We start from the raw sequence: 20178 nt of genomic DNA, 5'->3' as shown, positions 1-20178 counted from the left end.
CATGCGGGACTTGAGCCGGAAGTTCACTCAGGCTTGGTCTTCAGCGCTCATGGTGTGCATCTATTGCTAGTGATGGATTTGAGTTGGTCCCCGCATGCAATTTCTGGAGCTGTGCGGCCTTGCCGGAGCATAAGGAAAAAGAATGGTGGGAGAATTACGCATCCTAATTACGTAACCTATCCTGTGGTCTGACTCTCAGACAGGTTCACTCTGTAAAGGTGAAGGCAGGCTGGGGTTCCCCATGAGAAGGCTCATCATCAGGACCCAGAGTGAGAGGTGTGCTCACAGAGGCCTGGGGAATGATGGCTGTCTCTCCACCCGGCGGCGTCTTATCCTGAGACTGGGAGGAAGAGGATGACGAGTGTGTGCTCTCGCTGGAGCTGCTGCGGGTGTCTGTGCTGGTGCTGGTCTTCTTCATCTTCCTGCGTTTGGCCAAAGGAGCCTTGTCAACCGTCTGGAGTCGGAAGCCTTCCCGCTTACACTTATTAAAGGCCTAGGGATGAGATAACAGTATTAAACAACAAAACTAGGGATATACACATACTGGTGAGCACATCAGTATTTGCCAATATCACGGTTATACTGATGTACACTATATTGCCAAAAGTATTGGGACACCCCATTCTATTAAACAGGTTTGACTACTTTAGACATTTCAAAATCTTATTACAAATCTTAATGTTTAAGCATATAATGTGTGCTTCTAATTGTATATCAACAGTTTGGACAGGACCCTTTTCTATTTTAACATGACAATGCCTGATTCAGTCAGTGTGGAAGAACTTGACTGGTCCTAATCCCAGTTGAACACCTCTGGTGTGACTTTAAATGCAGACCTTGAGCCAAAAGCTCACCAAACATCAATGACTTATAGGAACAGTCATTTAATTTACTTACCCCCTTGTCACTCAAGATGTTCATGTCTTTCTTTCTTCAGTCATAAAAAATTATGTTTTTTGAGAAAAACATTTCAGGATTTCTGTCCATATAGTAGATTTCTATGGTGCCCCCGAGTTTGAACTTCCAAAATGCAGTTTAAATGCAGCTTCAAAGGGCTCCAAACGATCCCAGCTGAGAAAAAAGGGTATTATCTAGTGAAACATTCAATTATTTTCTAAAGAAAGGACAATTTATATACTTTTTAATTCAAATGGTTGTCTTGTCTAGCTCTGCGTCAACTCTGTGTATTCCGGTTCATGACAGTTAAGTTTTCATTTTCTTCTTCAACTTCAGGTTAAAAGGTTAAAAAGTATACAAATTTAAATTTTTTTGGAATATAACAGATAAGACCCTTCTTCCTCGGCTGGGATCGTTTAGAATCCTTTGAAGCTGCATTTAAACTGCATTTTGGAAGTTCAAACTCGTGGGCACCATAGAAATCCACTATATGGACAGAAATTCTAAAATGTCTTCCTCAAAAAAACTAATTCTTTATGACTGAAGAAAGACAGACATGAACATCTTGGATGCAAAGGGGGTGAGTAAATCATCTGTAAATTTTTGTTCTGGAAGTGAACTTCACCTTTAAGACACTTCCAAAACTGTTGCAACAGAGATGGAAATACAATTGTTAAATGCATGAAATATGTTTCCATCTTTGTTGCCACAGTATTAGAAGTACCCTTTTCTGTTCTAAAGAAGGACTTTTGTCCATATAGTGTATGTAAAAGTCATTGGTGTTTGGTAATGAGTTTTTTCCTCAAGGTCTGTATTTAAAATCACACCAGAGGTGTTCAGCTGGGATTAGGACTTGGCTTTCTGCAGACCAGTCAAGTTCTTCCACACTGAATGAATCAATCATTTCTTTTTGGACCTTGACTTATACACAGAGGCATGTTAGAACAGAAAAGGGTCCCGTCCAAACTGTTGATATAAAATTTGAAGCACACAATTCCCTAGAACATCATTATATGCTTAAACATTAGGATTTGTACTGATGGAAATTACTAAAGTATAGCATATAATCACAACATTTTTGCCAAATTTTGCAGCCCTAAAAACAAGCACAGCCAACTTGAATTTCTTTATTGCATTTCCCCCCTAAATCTTTCAGCCCTGTTTTGTTGTAATTAGTGCTGTCAATCAATAAAAAAAAATTAACTACTTAATCGCACATTTTTTCTGAAATTATTTGATTACTCACAATTAATCCCACCTAACATTAACGTTTTTAAATATACTTTTATATTGCAATAATTTCACATTCAATCTTCAAATGAATGTAGAAACAACATAAAGACAGTATATTTTTAATATGTTAAATATTTTTTATGACTGAAGGTGAGTATCACTGATACCAATATTACTGATGTCTCTAGGTATCTGTTCTTTTTTCCTAATATTAACCATTTACTATATCAATTCAAACATTACAGTATAATTGAGAGCTATCAATTTTAAAAACATTAAATACTAAATTAAATATAGATGAATCCTTAAAGCTACAAAAGTTATTGATTATACAAATAGTTATTTTGATATACTTGATATACTTTTGTTCTTTGATCATGACATCACAGCAGCTGGGTTATTTGGCTGCTATTACTTTAAGAGCTGCCACTGAAATAACGGGACAGAAGCAGCTGTTGTGATCACCTGCATTAACATGCTAATTTTGACAGCACTACTTGTAACCTTTATTTTCTAGCATCATCCTTCTATTTTTTTCACTTTCTTACATTGAAGGTGGCTTTGACACAGGTGTGCACCGATATGGTAGAAGATCCCAGGATGTCCGGGGTCATAAGAGGGTTGGAGGAGAGCTGGCTGTCATCCTGCAGCCAGGCATTATAGCGTAGGCCACACATCTTTATCCGCTTGTCAGGGTCCACCGTCAGCAGTTCTGTACCATTAGCAGGTCAGACACATTTTAGTTTTAACAAACGCATTCCTGTTTAATACACTGCAAAATGGTCTCTAAACATCTTCAGCTGGGTCTTACCTTGTATCAGATCTTTGGCCTGACTGGACACACTCCTCCATGCTTCTCCTTCGAAAGAAAAGTCTCCTTGTTTGATCTTCCTCATAATCTCTTCTGCACTGGTGTGCATTAGACTCTTCCCCTGGCACTGAAATGGGACCTGGCCAGATAGCATGGTGTACTGCAACAAAATAAAGAACACAAGTGCAGCTTAATGCGGGGTACCTCAAGGATCTGTCTTAGGACCAATTTGTTTTCTTCCAAAAAAAAACACTGTTATGCTAATGATACAGAGCTGTACCTTTCAAGTCAATATGAAATCAAAAGTGATCTACTTTATTTTCCAAATACATGTTCTTGGAGGATACATGTTAAAAACTAAGCTCAGAATCGCTTCAAGAGAATTGCGATGCATTTGGAAAATCGATGCAGAATCATTTCTCGATTTGTGATGCACTAATTTATTTTCCTAGACCTATTGTATTGATCATGCTGTTGAGAAAAATAGTCCTCCACAACTGATTGCAAACACTCTTGATCCAATGTGCTTTTAAATGTGCTAGATAAATAAATTAGAGATAAGAACACATTATTAGGACATTAATGTTATGAAAATTAAATGGAAAAAGTGCACAGCTAAATAAGCTACAAAGCTCTTGTCTTTCCCAGCACTGTGGTCTCTCTCCATGCTGTGCAGAGCTCCAGGGTCTCTCAGCTCACAGCCTGTCAGAGATCATCACGTCAAACCTCTACACTACTCTGTTCTCCCCCCAGCCAAGTCCTGCTCCCCAATACATAGTGCCACAAAAATAACTCAGCTATGGACATCTCCCCTCGGCTCCATCTCGCTATCTCCTCTCATCTTTCTCTCAACGAAGTCCTGGCTGGAAAAATTTCTGCTTAAGGGTGGATGCGAGGACTCAGCAATGCTAAGCTGTTTTGGAAAGGCTTGATAGCTTGTTTATTTTGGTTGGTGTTCAAGTGAATAAGTGTCAGAAACAGCAAGACATGGATTCATATCCAAAAGGAGTAAATAATCTACATGAAGGAGGATAAAAGATTCTGTATGGATACACACCAGAATCCCATATTTGCAGAAATAGGAGAACGCACTCATACATTCATTCAAAATGCACCATTCAGTGTTTTATTTCCATTAAAAAGGCTGAAAAATGAGATACTTCAGTGTGACAAAGGTGCATTTAGCACTTGCCCCTTTCTCTCCTCCATAAAATCTGTTTAACACAACTGCTGTTTCAAACCCTAGTGGGCTTCCCTGCAGATTAGTGGTCAAATAATATGTATTTTTCTGATGGCCGATGCTGTTAAGTGGGTGAGTGGCCAATGGCTGATATAAAGCCAAACTAAAGTGGAGATCAAAATTAGAGAACAACCTAGAATTTCCTAAATTTCAAGGTCACTGCTTAGTCTTATTTGAAGTTATCCCAACAGGAGTAGAAGGACAGTTTTTAAAGGGGTCCTATTATGCTTTTTCACTTTTTGAATTTTAGCCAGTGTGTGATGTGTAAGTTTGGGCATAAAAACATCTACAAAGTTACAAATCTCAAAGTATACTCTAAAGGGAGATATTTAGTTTTAAAAAAAAATCAAGAACTACAAAGAATGGCTCCTTTGGACTACAGCATTTGCTTTCCAGATGCTATAATGTCACAACGCGGTCCATTAGAATATCATTAAAATAAATCCACCTACGGAAATTTGAATTGTTGGCGAGTGGGGGATTCGCTCGGTTTCAGGCATGTAAATAATTAAATTAGTTAACACAATAATGATAATGTCATGTATCGGCGAACTCGCAGGCTGACAATATAACCAACACTACTGTAGCGTATTATGTACTCACCATCCATGCATCCTGTGGGTGTATATGACTTTCTCCTTCCAGACGAATGCAATTGGAGTTATATTAAAAATAATCCTGGCACTCCCAAGCTTTAGAATGGCATAGACAAGTGTTTCTCTCCATCAGTCCAAAACAAGATGATCCATAATAAAAAAGTGCCTCACATGGCTCCGGAGGGGTCAGTAAATGCCTCCTTCGGCGATCCGATGTGTTTTTGTAAAACAAATATCCATATTTAAAATGTAAGAATCACTTTAATCTAGCTTGCTCTGTTGTACATGGAACTTGCTGCTTTGGGAATGGGCATGGCAGGACTGAAAAACCATTTAAACTGTTCGCCAATAGCAATGCAGTGGGACTGCTAACCAATCACAACACATTTCGTCTTTCGCAAGGCGGACCTTTATCAATCCCAGAACTAACTGAGCCATTTGTGCCAGGCTATGGAGAAAGCTATTGTAATAATGTAATTATGTAAAAAAATAAAGACTTTGTAAAAGCGCATAATAGGAGAATATTAATAAATAAATTGTATTCTCAAGCACAGTATTAAAATAACTGAGATATTTGAAAGAGAACGCTGATCAAAATTAGAGAACACTTACAGATATCTCCAAGTTATTGGTGTTAATCTGGCACCTGGTGCTAATTTCCTTAATTATAGGACAAACCCTATTTAACTGGCTGGAACTGGAGATTGCAAGATGGCAGGCCGCTCTAAGGTGACTGAAACCCTGCAACAGGAGGTTGTCCAGATGAAGGCCAAAAGATTACCCTTTCATCCATTGCAAGAGAAGCTAGTCATTCCAAATCTGTAATTTTTTTGAATATTGCAGGGTTTCAATGACATTAATTCATTCAAGTCCCCCCAAAAGGCTGGTCATCCACATAAGACAAATGCACGAGGAGACAAGATAATGCAGAGACTCTCAATGGGGAATCGGTTCAACACTGCAGCTGGAATTGCTTGCTAGTTCAGCACTGAACAGGGTAAGGATCAGTCTTGGGACGTTTAAGAGAAGTGGGACTGAAAACGCACTCTGCAGTAACCGAACCTTTCATCAGCAGAAAGAATTGCTGAGGAGCATGTTGTGTGGAGAGAGGAGAACTGGTCCCAAGTTTAATTTATTTGGGTCTGATGGAAAACATTTTGTTCAGTGTCAAACTGAGCAAAGACTAAAGCCCAAGAGTGTAAAGAAGTCAGTGAAAGTTGGAGGAGGACATGCTTTGGGGGATGTTTTCTGCAGCAGCAGTTGGGCCTCTTATACAACTACATGGCAGGGTGAATGCAAATGTTTATCAGAACCTCCTTCAGCAATATGCAGTTCCTTTCCTGCAAGCATCTCGTAATCAGACTGCAACTTTCATACATGATAATGCCCTCTTCATACTGCAAAACAGGTAAATCAGTTCCTTAAAGCTAAGAACATTGAAATAATAAAATAGCTGAGCCAGAGTCCTTATCTAAACCCAACTTAAAATCGTTTTTCAACAAAGTTATGGCTAATAACTAAAGAGAGTGGAAGAAGCATGGACCAAAATTACACCAATGCAGTCTGAGAAACTAGTGATATCCTGTGGCCTCAGAAGTGCTAAAGTAATTTAAAAGGGCCTCTACACTTCCTGCTAATTTCTGACGGCTGTAACCTTCCAAATGTTTGGTTGTAATCTTCTTTTGTGCTACAGTGTTTTACTGTTCTTTAATTTTGATCACTACGTTTTCCACAAAATTAAGGTTTTTGTTGAAATGCCTTGGATATTTTATGAGACATGTTAGTAGAACAGTGGTATACCGACAGATAATATTCACATTTTGAGAAAGAAAAAAAAAATTAATAGATTGTTCTCTAATTTTGATCTGCACTGTACATTATATCACGTTACTTATGTTAAAACATGGCTAAGAATTGCTGATATTAAATGTATATTTATCTGAAATAATATTTACAAAAATTTGAAAATGAATAAATTGTAAAAAAAAAAATCTGAACTTGATACAAATGCATTTTTAAAATGACCAGATTTATACATAAATTTTGTGATATCCTAAAAATCTGTCAAAATAAAAAAAGTTGCTATCTAAAACTATAAATCTGACAGTTGATTAAAGATGAAGAATGGGTGCTCCTATGTGGCATCTTGATAAAGCATAAATATTAAATACAGTAAAACCAAGTAGTTTATTTATGTAAGTGAAGATAGCAAAAAGTAAACTGTGACATATTATACCCAAAAATTCTTCACCAGTAAAATTTATCAAATTTGGGACCAAATTTAAATGTGACACTTGACCATGTTTTGATACATACCTATCAAGTTATCTGACATTATCAAGATGAATTTGTTCTGACACAATTTAACTCTTGAATTCTTGTCATATTTTATTGCCATTTTCTAAACTATAGCAAAGAAATGTTGAAGGTGTACATTTTGGTTTGACTGTATGTGCAAATTGAAAAATACCTTACATATCATACCTTATATATACTGTAGGCGTGTGCAGTATAAATACTGGCCTTACCAAAATGACTCCTAAACTCCAGAGGTCGCAGGACTCATCGTAACCATCGTATTTGAGGATTTCCGGTGCGGCGTACTGAAGAGTGAAGCAGGGGGTCTTCAGAAGCTGATTGTCGGGGGGTTTGAGCCGTGCAAAGCCAAAGTCAATAACTTTTATCTCAGAATTCTCAGTGTCGTCAGTGAAGAGTAAATTCTACAAAGAGAAAAGAGATTAAACAAAACTCCATACACAATTAGAAAAATAAATAAGTAAAAGCTTAATTTGTTCATAAATTGATACATAAGCAATATTGAGGAACATAAACTTAACAAGGCAGATGTTTCTTGCACAAGTTTCCTTTTAATTAAGCAAGACTTGTCAATCCTGAGGCCTAACTACTTTATCCAGTTCTGCCCAACCTGTACTTTGAGGCCTCTCGGTCTGGAGTGCTGTGACATGTGGGTTGTACATTTAAGATAATGACAGTGGATGTGCTGTGCCATGCTGTACCTCTGGTTTGAGGTCCCTGTGCACCACACCAACATCATGCATGTGGCTGACAGCAGACACCAGTCTGCGCATGATGCGGCTGGCCTCCGTCTCGCTGAAGTGCTGCTTCCTTCTGATCCTCTCCAGCAGCTCTCCACCTTGCAGGAGCTCCAGAACAAGATATGTGTGTAGCTACACAAACATAAAGTAGTGTTATTTTTGTATTATTGATATGGGTTGTCTCTGAAAACCATGTCCTCTGGTGTGACCCCATATCCTGATCTTAAAACTGGCCAATTCCACAGAAAATTTAATTAGTTGAGGGACCCCATTCATGATCATGCTACTGAAGCCCCCTGGGAAGCCCATGACATGTGCACATGGTCAATGTTTGTCTCAGAATTGTTCAAATATTTAACTATTATGCTTTGTTGTCCTTTGGTGTGACACCCCTAAATTATATTTTTTTTAATTAAAAGCTGTATGATAACTACATAATAATGGAAAATTAGGCAAATGTGTCTTGCTAACCACTAATGACAGGTTAGCTCAGACACAAAAGGCTGAAATGTCCTATGGTGTGACAGAAAATGTCCTCTGGTGTGACGTACTGTCACACTATAGGACAAAGATGTCACACCAGAGGACAAGGTCGCTTTTAAGAAGCATTTTAAATACATAAATAAAATTTGTTTAACTCTAATAAAATTATCAGTGTTCTAAAATCCAATAATTACATTACACTATTTTCTGATGTTTTGGCAGAAAACCTGTTCAGTTATAAAGTGTCATGAAAATAAGTATAAGATGCGACACTTTGTTTTTGAAACAGAAAGAACTGAGGGAGAGAAATTAGTGGTAGAGAGAAGACACGGAAATATAGACAGAAAATGAACAGGGATCCACCAGAAGGGAGAAGATTCTAAGAGAACGATGCAGAAAGTAAATAGAATCAAAAAAGATGCCTTAAAAAGAATAGCCATATAGTCTGAAAAAATATTAATGAATATAGTTTCAATCATATCAATAATATTTTGCTGTGCCACATATGCAGCAGGGGGGCTAGTAGAGTTTCAGTAACATACTGATTGACTGATTGATTTTTGTTAAAAAAACATGTTGATATTGTTTGCATCAAAATTAAGCTTTCTCTCTTCTTTGACATGTTCAAAATTAAATAGAAATACTTAAATAACTATTGTTTCTGTCCTTTAGTGTGACATAATGTCCTATGGTGTGACATGCATAAAGAACCACAAATTTGTTTTTATTTCAAAATATCTTAAAAAAAAAAAAATTTTTTTATTGCAATAGGCAGATATAAATACATATTATATTTTCATATTAAATAAATAACACTATATGAAAATACGTTTTTAACAATGAAGATAAATCTCTCTCATGCTATTTATATATTATTTAGAGGGTTTTTTTCTTGATTTTTGCTATGTCACACCATAGGAAAAAAATTACAGTTCAGTAAAAACGTAAAAAATAAAAATAAAAAATAAAAAAAACACTGAAAGTTAGGGACCCTTTATATTTTCTCAAAGATCAGACTTCACACTACATAAATATATGTGACCCTGGACCACAAAACCAGTCTTAAGTAGCACGGGTATATTTGTAACAACAGCCAAAAATACATTGTATGGGTCAAAATTATCGTTTTTTTCTTTTATGCCAAAAATCATTAGCATATTAGGTAAAGATCATGTTCCATGAAGATATTTTGTAAATTTTCTACAATAAATATATAAAAACTTGATTTTTGATTAGTAATATGCATCGCTAAGTACTTCATTTGGACAACTTTTAAGGCGATTTTCTCAATATTTAGATTTTTTTGCACCCTCAGATTCCAGGTTTTCAAATAGTTGTATCTCAGACAAACATTGTCCTATTTTAACAAACAATATATCAATGGGAAGCTTATTTACTCAGCTTTCATATGACGTAAGAATGTCAATTTCGACAAATTTACACTTGTGACTGGTTTTGTGCGTCACATATGCATTTCTTTTACAAAAATGGTGTTTTACAAAATAAGCATTGACATTTTTCAACTACACATATATACTATTATAGTTTTGTTAATATTTTGAATTAGATTTTATGTATATTTTTTTCACCATTTAGTTTTAGCTACTCTATATAGTTTAAAAAATGAAAAATTTGCATGTACGACAGTTAACAGAAGCTAGAGTTTGCGGTTAATAAAGTTTTAAATAAGGACATTTTTCTTACACAAAAATAAATTCACTTCAGGAGGCCTTTATTAACCCTCCAGAGCCATGTGGAGCACTTATGATGGATGGATGGATGCACTTTATTTTGCTTTAAAATCTCAACAGCAATTCACTGCCATTATAACATTTGGAGGAGCCAGGGCATTTTTAATAGAACTCTGATTGCATTGTCTAAAAGAAGAAACTCATAGACAACTAGGATGGCTTGAGGGTGAGTAAATCATGGGGGGGGGGGGGGGGGGTATTTTTTGGGTGAACTATCCCTTTAAGGGAACACAAGGACCAGCACTGGGCATAAGTCTAAATACAAAATCAGGGATCACAAGGAAACACACTATTTGCCAGAACAACCACATGGAATGGTATATGATCGCTATTACACAGACAGATAATCTATTATAAAAGTACAAAGTCTTGTATCCTGGCACAGATGTACATTTAATGATAGAAAGTCAGGGGGAAATGCTGCCTTTGAACTGAGAAGGAGCTGGAAAAAAATCACTTGGCAAAGGTTCAGATTCAAAATCATTTAATAAATGGGCTTCAGTCTCATTATAAGCTGAATGAGTGTGAATAAGTGAACGGCAGAACAAGTGTTTGCGTGCGGTATGTGGGTGGGATGAGATAGAAAAGAGTGTACCAGTGTGTGTGCAGAAAAGAAGAAAGAGAGGCAAATGAAAAAGAGCAAGCTAATATCTCTCATTATCTCTGGTATAGAGGAACAAAGACCCTGACCGGGCAGGGCGGCTCTGCTTTTCATCTGGGGCACGGCACTGGGTGCAGAGGGTGGGGGTTGATAACCTCCAATTGGCAAGTGGGCACGCACACACATACACACTATTACAGATCTGAAGAGGTGCCCAACTGACTCAAGCTTACCATACTAATGAATAGGACGATGGATTAGGATGTCTGGCACACACTGAAACACACATTTACACACACACACACACACACACACACACACACACACACACACACTCATAAAATAAAAATAAATAACACAAACAGCATGTATATACTATCATTCAGATTTTTGTTTAAAGAAATTAATATTTTTATTCAGCCAAGATACACCAGAAAGGTTTTCTAATGTAACAAAACATTTGCATTTTTTAAAAATGCTATTCTTTTGAAACCTGAAAATTGAGGCTGTTTTCAACATGAATAACAAACATTTCTTGAGCACCAAACTATCAAATTAGAATGATTTCTGAAGAATCATGTGATACGCTGCAAAAAAAATGCTTTTCCTACTTTTTCTAGACGAGTAAAAATTGTCTTGTTTTCAGAAAAAAAAATACTCAAAATTAAGTGTGTTTTTGCTTGAAACAAGTAAAACAATCTGCCAATGGGGTAAGAAAAATAATCTTGTTTTCTGTTTGAAATAAGATTTTTTTGCTTACCCCATTGGCAGATTATTTTGCTTGTTCTAAGCAAAAACGCACTTAACTTTAACTTGTTTTTTCTGAAAACAAGAAAATAATTTTTACTCGTCTAGAAAATTCTTCTTGATTTAAGAACTGTATGATATTTTGGCTGGAAACAAGACAAAAAATCTAAGTAAGAAAAGCACTTTTTGCAGCGTTCTGAAAACTGGTGTTTTTGCTGCTGAAAATTCAGCTCTGCCATTACAGCAATTTATTATATTTTAAAATATTAAAATATTTCAGTGAACTATTTAAGCTGAAATGTAGGTTGGCATTGGGATTTTATAGAATCGACAGGAGGTTGAAATGTTACTGATTAATTCTATTTTTTTCTGCCCAGAGACAGTTTATTTTGATGAAATATCATATTTTTTTGTCATTTTAAAACAACTTTATTACAGTACTTACTGTACACACTGTCTTAGGTTCGTAATCGAATTTTGTTTGTCCGTTTTTAGTCTCCAATTGACTTATATCACTTATATAGCAAAGCAGATCTGATTTTATTTTTAAATGCCCTGCAGAAAATCTAATTTAATGTTTTTCTCTACAATTTATTAAATAAGTAAAAAGGACCCGTTTAATTATGTAATGAAAACCAACCATGCTGTTATTTCTCCAGTTAGTTTTAACCTTCTTTGGTGCTGCATCTGATAAAACCTAGATTGTAATTGAGACGAAGAACAATAAAAAGGAAACAGGACAGTTTATGAACAGAAGGGAATTAAATCTGGGGCAGGTGCGAGGACAAAGAGAGTTCAAACTTATTCAGGCTAGCCCAGTTCATTGAGAGAATGAGGCTTTGATGTGCACATGAGCTCTAGATTTCAGACTCAAACACTTTCTTACCTGGTCATGATAGATCTCATGTAGCTTGACTATGTTGGGGTGTCCATCACACAGTTTGAGAGCAGCAATCTCTTTCTGCGTCTGTGCCTCCATTCTGCAGAACAATAAACTATGAATTACTTCCATGACAGTTAGCCTATATAATTCAACTGATCTTTAAATACATCAAAAACGCAATGTTAGTGGGCTGCATAGCCGGTACCTTTTACTGACGATCTTTACAGCGTATTTCTGTCCAGTTTTTTTGTGAGTGCACTGTCTGCAGATGGAAAAGCTCCCCTCTCCCAAAGCGTTCTCCCTCAGGTCCATGTCATAGTTCATGTTGAACGGAGAGTCCTACAATCAGTTTAGAGGTCAGGACAAATCCATTTACAAAGTTAATCAAGGTTGCACCAAAACATGACCCTCTCTGACACCAAGAATTAAACAGGTTGCTTTTTTTTACCATACCGTTAACATTTTTTTTATTGGCTAGCTTCTACCATATGGGTGAATTTCAAGCTAACATTTATCAAGATCATGATTATGTGTAACTGTTGCAAATTTAGAAGGTCATATGCAGGTGCTTGTGGTTCAATGATTTCTAAATGACCTGTTTTTGCTGATTTATTTTGATAAATGGTCTGAGTGAACTGTGGAAGGAGCTTTGCTTTTAAAGTCTGGAGTATGTCTGCATAGTACATTAAAAATCTTTTATTTTAGAAGAGCAAGGATAATCCTGATGCTCTTGATCGATTCTGACAGTTCTAGAGAAGGGTATAAAATAGGGTATAAAATGTCAGGTTTTTTATTTTTTGTGCTACTGTGTTATTTTTTAATACATGCAAGAGATGGATGGTGTTGGCTTTTTTACTGTATCACACCCATGATGAACACGATGTTTTAAAGACATTTTCAAATTAAAAAGTGTCCAACTTTGACAAGCAGTGCAGCAGTTAAATTTTAAACCAACAAACCAATCAGATGGATCTGGGGGTGGAATACATCACAGTACATTTTCAGTGTATTGAGTGTGTACATGAGCAACATTAATGCGCATTTATGCACCACTTCTGCTAAATACCACTGCACTCCATCTAGCTGTTTATGTGACCCTGGACCACAAAACCAGTCATAAGGTTAAATTTTACAAAACTGAGATGTATACATCATATGAATACTCAATAAATAAGCTTTCTATTGATGTATGGTTTGTTAGGATAGGACAATATTTGGTCGAGATACATCTATTTGAAAATCAGGAATCTGAGGATGCAAAAAAATCCAAATACTGAGAAAATCACCTTTAAAGTTGTCCAAATTAGGTTCTTAACAATGCATATTACTAATCAAAAATTACATTTTGATATATTTAGGAATTTTACAAAGAATCATCATGGAACATGATCTTTACTTAATTTCCTAATGATTTTTGGCATAAAAGAAAAATCAAAAATTTTGACCCATGCAATGTATTTTTGGCTATTGCTACAAATATACCCCAGCGACTTAAGACCAGTGTTGTTTTCGTCAATGATGACGATGACGGAATCATTTCGTTGACGCCACTTTTTATCATGACGATAACGAGACGATGACGAGATAAAAATGGCTCATTGATGACTAAAACATGATGAGACGTGTGTGAGTTTTCGTTGACGAGACGAGAATAGATGAAAATGTTAGTGGGTGGTCCGTCAGACGTTTAAAATGCATGACATTTCTGCTTATTGTGCATGCCAATTAAAACCTAAAAAGTGTCTGCCGCTATGGCAAGCCGTTTTAGCATTAAATACTCTTTGCCATACTAGTATGGCAAGCCGTTTAGCATTATATCCTTGTTTGGTTACGCCCACCACCTGGCGTGCAGCTCACAACGTGCTCAACACGTCACATTGTTGTCACTCAGACAGACAGACGATTAACCATGATGGCGGCAGTTTGCACACAGGGTGGTCGCACACGGCGAGAGGACCTATGGGTGTATTTCAAATATATGTCTTTTATGTCTAAAACCATTCCTTCATTATTGTAATTATTGGTGAAAATAGTCGACCCGGAAGCTCACAATGTGTTGAACTATAGATCTGCTATTTTCACAACTTATAAGTGACACTACCCAACAGCAAAATACTTACTGACCTACATTAATTTGTTAAAAGACTACTTTTTCTGCTTTTTTGACTAAAACTAGACTAAAACCTTTTTGACTTTTCGTCGACTAAAATTGGACTAAAACTATCACATTTAGAAGTGACTAAAATTTGACTAAAACTAATAAGCATTTTAGTCCAAAAGACTAAGACTAAGACAAAATCTAAGATGGTTGTCAAAAACAACACTGCTTAAGACTGGTTTTGTGGTCCAGGGTCACATATTACAATGATTTCTGAAGAATCATGTGATACTGAAAACTAGAGTAATTGCTGCTGTAAAAATAAATCGGCGTTATAGGAATAAATTATATAAAAAAATATTTTAAAAAGAGCATTGCACTTACAGAGAAATGTTTGGACTTTTCGGTCAAATCAACATAGGAATGGCTTACTTACACTTGTACATCACATTTAATTGGGATGTGTGAAAGTATTTTAAAGGAGAAGATCACTTCCAGAGTAAAGATTTCCTGATAATTTACTCATCCTCATGTCAACAGAATCTTTCTTTCTTCAGTCGACAAGAACTTGGGTATTTTTTTAATATAGTGGACTTCTATGGTGGCCAACTTTGAATGTTTGAAAAGTCCAAATTGCAGTTTCAATGTAGCTTCAAAGGGCTCTACAAATGTTCGTCTTGCTGTAGCTTGACTTCAAGCACTACATAATTATGTTGGAAAGGTCACACGTGGTTGGTTCTTTGTCGGTGTACTTCAGTTCAAAAAGGTAGGGTACGGTGAAAAACTTAAAAGTTGCCCAACATTTTACCTTTTTTGTAAAGGCCGTTTGACTTTCGCCTACGTCACGAGTGACTTTTCCAACGTGACAACTAATGCGTGAAGTTGAGGTAGTGCAAGACGAGCATTTATGGTTAAAAAATATATATACATTTTTATTAATTTTCAAAAAATTATGGATCATTTCACTATACAAGATCCTTATTCCTTGGCTGGGATCGTGTACATGTACATCAACATTGCTTTAGGTACATCACAACACTGGTATATTGGCCTGGAAAAGAAATTAGCTGATATTTGGTAGTTATGAGACAATGTGCTTCAAAAGCTAAACTATTTTTCTGTGAATTTAGAGTAAATTTGCATATGAAACACTACGATTTAAAGTTTGTTTCGATTTAAAGTCAAAATTATTGATTGAAGATCATGTTCCATGAAGATTTTTTGTAAAATTCCTACTGTAAACCTATCCAAATGTAATTTTTGATTAGTAATATGCATTGCTAAGAACTTAATTTGGACAACTTTAAAGGTGTTTTTCTCAGTATTTTGATTTTTTGCACCCTTAGATTCCAGATTTTCCAATAGATGTATCTCGGCCAAATATTGTCCTATCCGAACAAACCATACATCAATAGAAAGCTTATTTATTGAGCTTTCATATGATGTATATATCTCAGTTTTGTAAAGTTTAACCTTATGACTGGTTTTGTGGTCCAGGGTCACATTTACCTTTCAAATAATTCTATTCATCAAAGAATTCTGAAAAACAATAAATAACACAAATTTTCCACACTGATAGTAATGTTTCTTGAGCAATTATCTTATTACAATGATTTCTGAAGAATCATGTGACAATGAAAACTAGAGTAATTGCTGCTGTAAAAATAGATTGGCGTTATAGGAATAAATTATATAAAAAAATATTTTAAAAAGAGTTTCTTTATTTAATAAAAAGAGATCTTTAAATCACAAAAAGTTCATACTATTACTATCGTGTAGAGCCCTTTGAAGCTGCATTGAAACTACAATTTGAACCTTCAAACTGTTGGCCACTATTGAAGTCCACTAATCCTGGAATGTTTTCCTCAAAAACATAATTTCTTTGCGACTGAAAAAAAATGACACACTTCAGTTGTAAATGTTGTAATGTTTTTACAAAGCAGCAATATGTAGACTGACCTTCATCATAGCGCTACGAGCAACAGCGGCAGAGCCCGGCCTCTCAGACCCGCCGCACAGCTGAGCAGGGTCGTCCATCACCGCATTCCTCTTAAACAGGATGGAGGGAGCCATGAAGGAATAGCCCTGCAGATACAAACATCTATAAACACACTCACTAACAGAAGAGGGAACTAATGCAGAAGAAGTTTCAGGGTCACTGACAGAACTAAAACACCAAGGCCTTTTGCATTTCTGCAAATCCTTCATGCTCAGGGACTCCAGTAACATTGTTTGCAACAACTGCATCATGTGCGCCCATCTAAATAAAGCCTCCAACAGCCCATGTCCCACTTACACGGCCAGACTGCAGCTGTGAGCTACATGGGCGGAGGAGTGGCTGGCTGGATGAGAGGATGGCTGGACGGAAGGATGAGGAGATGAATGGTTGAAATGCTTTTAATTGCTAAGCCAAGGTATTTGATTGCCCTGCTTTTCAAATTATCACAGTCCTCTAATGCAGCTTAATTTCAGTTTGTGAGGAGTTTGAGGGGGTGGCTGCATTTATATGTGGCTATGCATGTGTGTGTGCGTGTGTGTGTGCGGTGGAGCGCTTCGAAAGTTATCATTGCAGACGTCGCTGCAATTGTACCGCCCGAGAATTACGAAGGATCAAAATTCCAGCGCACATGAAAGGCGAACGCTCAGAAAAGCCAAGATGAAGTTGGTAATCAAAGGTTGAAGGAGTAATTGAGCCAGACATGGTTGTTCTCGCAGACGCCGACCTTTTATTCCATGACAGAGCCGTTTAATGGCGGCATTGATCCGCCAGACTGAAGGATTCAGAAGGCAATCATAGACACCATCTCTTTCGCAGCCTCCCATTTCAGCTGGCATCATGCTATAGGCAACGTTATGGATCAAGCCGCATCAAAAATAGTCATTCACATCTGATGCTTGAATCCATCTCCATATCACCATAATTACATCTCCAAACAGCTCTCTAATTCATCTGAATACCAACATAGACAGCCGGGCTCACGTTGCGTAAGTGATCGTTATAAAGGCTGACTTGCCCATATCCACTTCAGCACTTCCTGCTTACTAATAATGGAGGGTTAACTGAACAATTATATTCTAACGCAACATCGAATGTCCACTCGTGTGCAGAAATTCATTCTTAGTGTCACAAATAAACGCTCGGTGTGAGTCAACATTGCTTTGGTACGTCACAACACTTGTACATTGGACTGGAAAATAAATCAGCTGATATTTGGTAGTTTTGAGACAATTGTGCTTCAAAAGCTAAACTATTTTTCTGTGAACACTGATAATAATAAGAAATGTTTTTTGAGCAATTACCATATTACAATGATTTCTGAAGAATCACGTGACACTGAAAACTGATTAACTTTTTTATTTTTTAATAATTATATATTTTTTTTTTTTTTTTACAAAATAAAAACTATATATATATATATATATATATATATATATATTTTTTTTTTTTTTTTACAAAATAAAAACTATATATATATATATATATATATATATATAATTCCTTATTTAAAAAAAGAGATCTTTAATCATAAAAATATTTGCTCAAATAAATGCAGCCTTGGTGAGCATTAATATTTGAATAATTTCAGGAATAATATTTGCTATTATTTAAAAAAAACTATTATCAATTAAACAGCACAACTTTTCAACACAAATAGAAATGTTTCTTGAGCAATTACCATATTACAATGATTTCTGAAAAATCATGTGAGCCCGAAAACTAGAGTAATTGCTGCTGTAAAAAAAATCTGCGTTTCCATTATAGGAATAAATTAAATAAAAAATATATTTTAAAACAAGAATTTCTTTATTTAAGAAAAAGAAATCTTTAAATCATACAAATTTCATAATATTATTGTTTTAATGCATTTTTGCTCAAATAAATGCAGCCTTGGTGTGCAACTATATTTGAATAATTTTAGCAATAATATTTGCTATTATATCATAAATAATTAGCATTATAATAATAATCTTTTAAATTGTATAACATCAATTAAGCCCTTGCAAATAAATACTGCACATGGGATGAATGACAGAAATGGTAATAATAATATTAAAAAAATAAATAAATAAAAATATTTACCAATTATCTTTTGGATCCATTTTAGTCCACTTTTCATTCACATTGACATTTTGGAACCCAGTCAATATAAAGACTAATGAGCATTACTGTATTTAAATTATAGTTGCTGATCATTGCCATTACTGTGCAATAGTAATGCATTTCTGTCTTAAATTCCTCACATTCTCACATCATGTTAGGCAGTTCGCCTTGCAAATTACCAAAAAATAAAAAAAATAAAAAAACTGTGATCACACAAATATTTATATATAAAATATTCATTCCACTACCTGGAAGATGCGGTCACAGTTTTTTGGAAGTGCCGCTGGGGAGTATGTCGGGTCCATCTCTGTAAACTCCTCAGCAAAGTTGCTAACATCCAGCTCACCACGAATTACGGGTTTAAACGGAGCTGGAACCTTCTTAGCAGCTAAATCCTCCCAGTTCATTTTCTGAAACAACAACAGTCAACAACATTTTAGTGAAATCTAACTTTAACAAGCCAATCAAATGACAAGGGAAATAGTTCATCTTCTCTACTAAAATTCATTTTTTGGGGGAAAAAATAAAGTAAATTATTTAGTTTCATCTTGCCTGGTAAAATGGATGGCTTTTCACATCCTGGGCCCCTAAGGGCCCAGAGCCCAGCCTCTTCTTTGGGTCTTTAATTAGTAATCGCTGGATAATGTCTTTGGCCAGAGACCCTATGTCTTTGGGGAATGGAGGATCCTTTTTCATAATTCTCCTATTGGGCAAAAAGAGAAAATTAATAATAATAATAAAAAAAAAACTGTACCCTTCCGTCAAATTTGTATTTGAATTGTAATAAAACCAAGAAAGGTTAAAAGAGTGCAACATGCTTATGCAATCAAACAGTCAACTCATGATTTCAAAATAAGACAGACTTCTAGATAATAAAAGGAGAACTGGTATTCAACCACATAAGAGCATACAGAACCGAGAGACAGTTATTATTTAAAGGGAACCCTGGGTATTAAGATTTGTATGGCATAATTTAATGTAAATGATGTCTCTAACGGAAATATGTAACGTCTTATGTTATTTAAAAAATTCACATCGTTTTATAGATATTTTGGACTACGGGGGATGCCATTATTTCAATGACGTGAAATGGCTGCACTTGGTGAGCTAACCTTGCGCTACCTGTTGCTATTTTTACCACAACTCGGTAAATAAAATGATACGATGCCACAATTGAGTGGCTTTTGGTTGTAATTTTGAGCTTACAAATGGCAGAGACAAGAAATGCTAGATGCCATCCTGGCAGGATGTAAACATGCTGATGCTTGTCATGATGTCACAGCCACTGAATGAATTTCTCAGCGCTGATTTCACTCGATATCCGGGGTGTTCAGACTCCTTGTGGGGAAAATCAATGGTACGACATTTGGTTTAAGTATACACTTACATCCATTGCCACCTGTAAGCTCTTTCAGTAGCTGTGGTCAATGTATCAGTATTTTACTTGTTTTATTTGTGTATTCTAAACTGTGTGTTGAGTGTTGTGGTAAAAAAGCAATAGTTAGCACCAGTAGCTCACCAAGCGCAACCATTTTCACATCATAATGACACCCCATAATCCAAAATACGTATAAAATGATGTGGGTTTTTAAATAACATAAATCTTTCATGGGTTTTTTGACTAGATATTTCAGTAAGAGACATTGTTTACATTATATTAAGTCATACATGTCATAATAT

General features: G+C 35.8%; 1 protein-coding gene across 1 annotated transcript in view; it reads right to left on the bottom strand.

Annotated features, from left to right (window-relative positions):
* Window positions 1-205: 205 nt before the first annotated feature.
* rps6ka5 (ribosomal protein S6 kinase, polypeptide 5) overlaps window positions 206-20178 on the bottom strand; it is a 30678-nt gene continuing 10705 nt past the window's right edge. The window contains exons 6-15 of the mRNA XM_073826894.1: window positions 19051-19201; window positions 18747-18908; window positions 16356-16481; window positions 12504-12637; window positions 12302-12395; window positions 7795-7965; window positions 7306-7497; window positions 2942-3101; window positions 2679-2842; window positions 206-493 (exon numbers count right to left, since the gene is read on the bottom strand). Of these exons, the coding sequence (XP_073682995.1) occupies window positions 206-493; window positions 2679-2842; window positions 2942-3101; window positions 7306-7497; window positions 7795-7965; window positions 12302-12395; window positions 12504-12637; window positions 16356-16481; window positions 18747-18908; window positions 19051-19201 (1642 nt within the window). The remainder of the gene's footprint in view (window positions 494-2678; window positions 2843-2941; window positions 3102-7305; window positions 7498-7794; window positions 7966-12301; window positions 12396-12503; window positions 12638-16355; window positions 16482-18746; window positions 18909-19050; window positions 19202-20178) is intronic.

Source organism: Garra rufa, chromosome 21, assembly GCF_049309525.1.
Source record: "Garra rufa chromosome 21, GarRuf1.0, whole genome shotgun sequence".
Taxonomy (NCBI): domain Eukaryota; kingdom Metazoa; phylum Chordata; class Actinopteri; order Cypriniformes; family Cyprinidae; genus Garra; species Garra rufa.
Note: the sequence above shows the minus strand (reverse complement) of the source record. Positions and strands in the feature narration are given on the sequence as shown.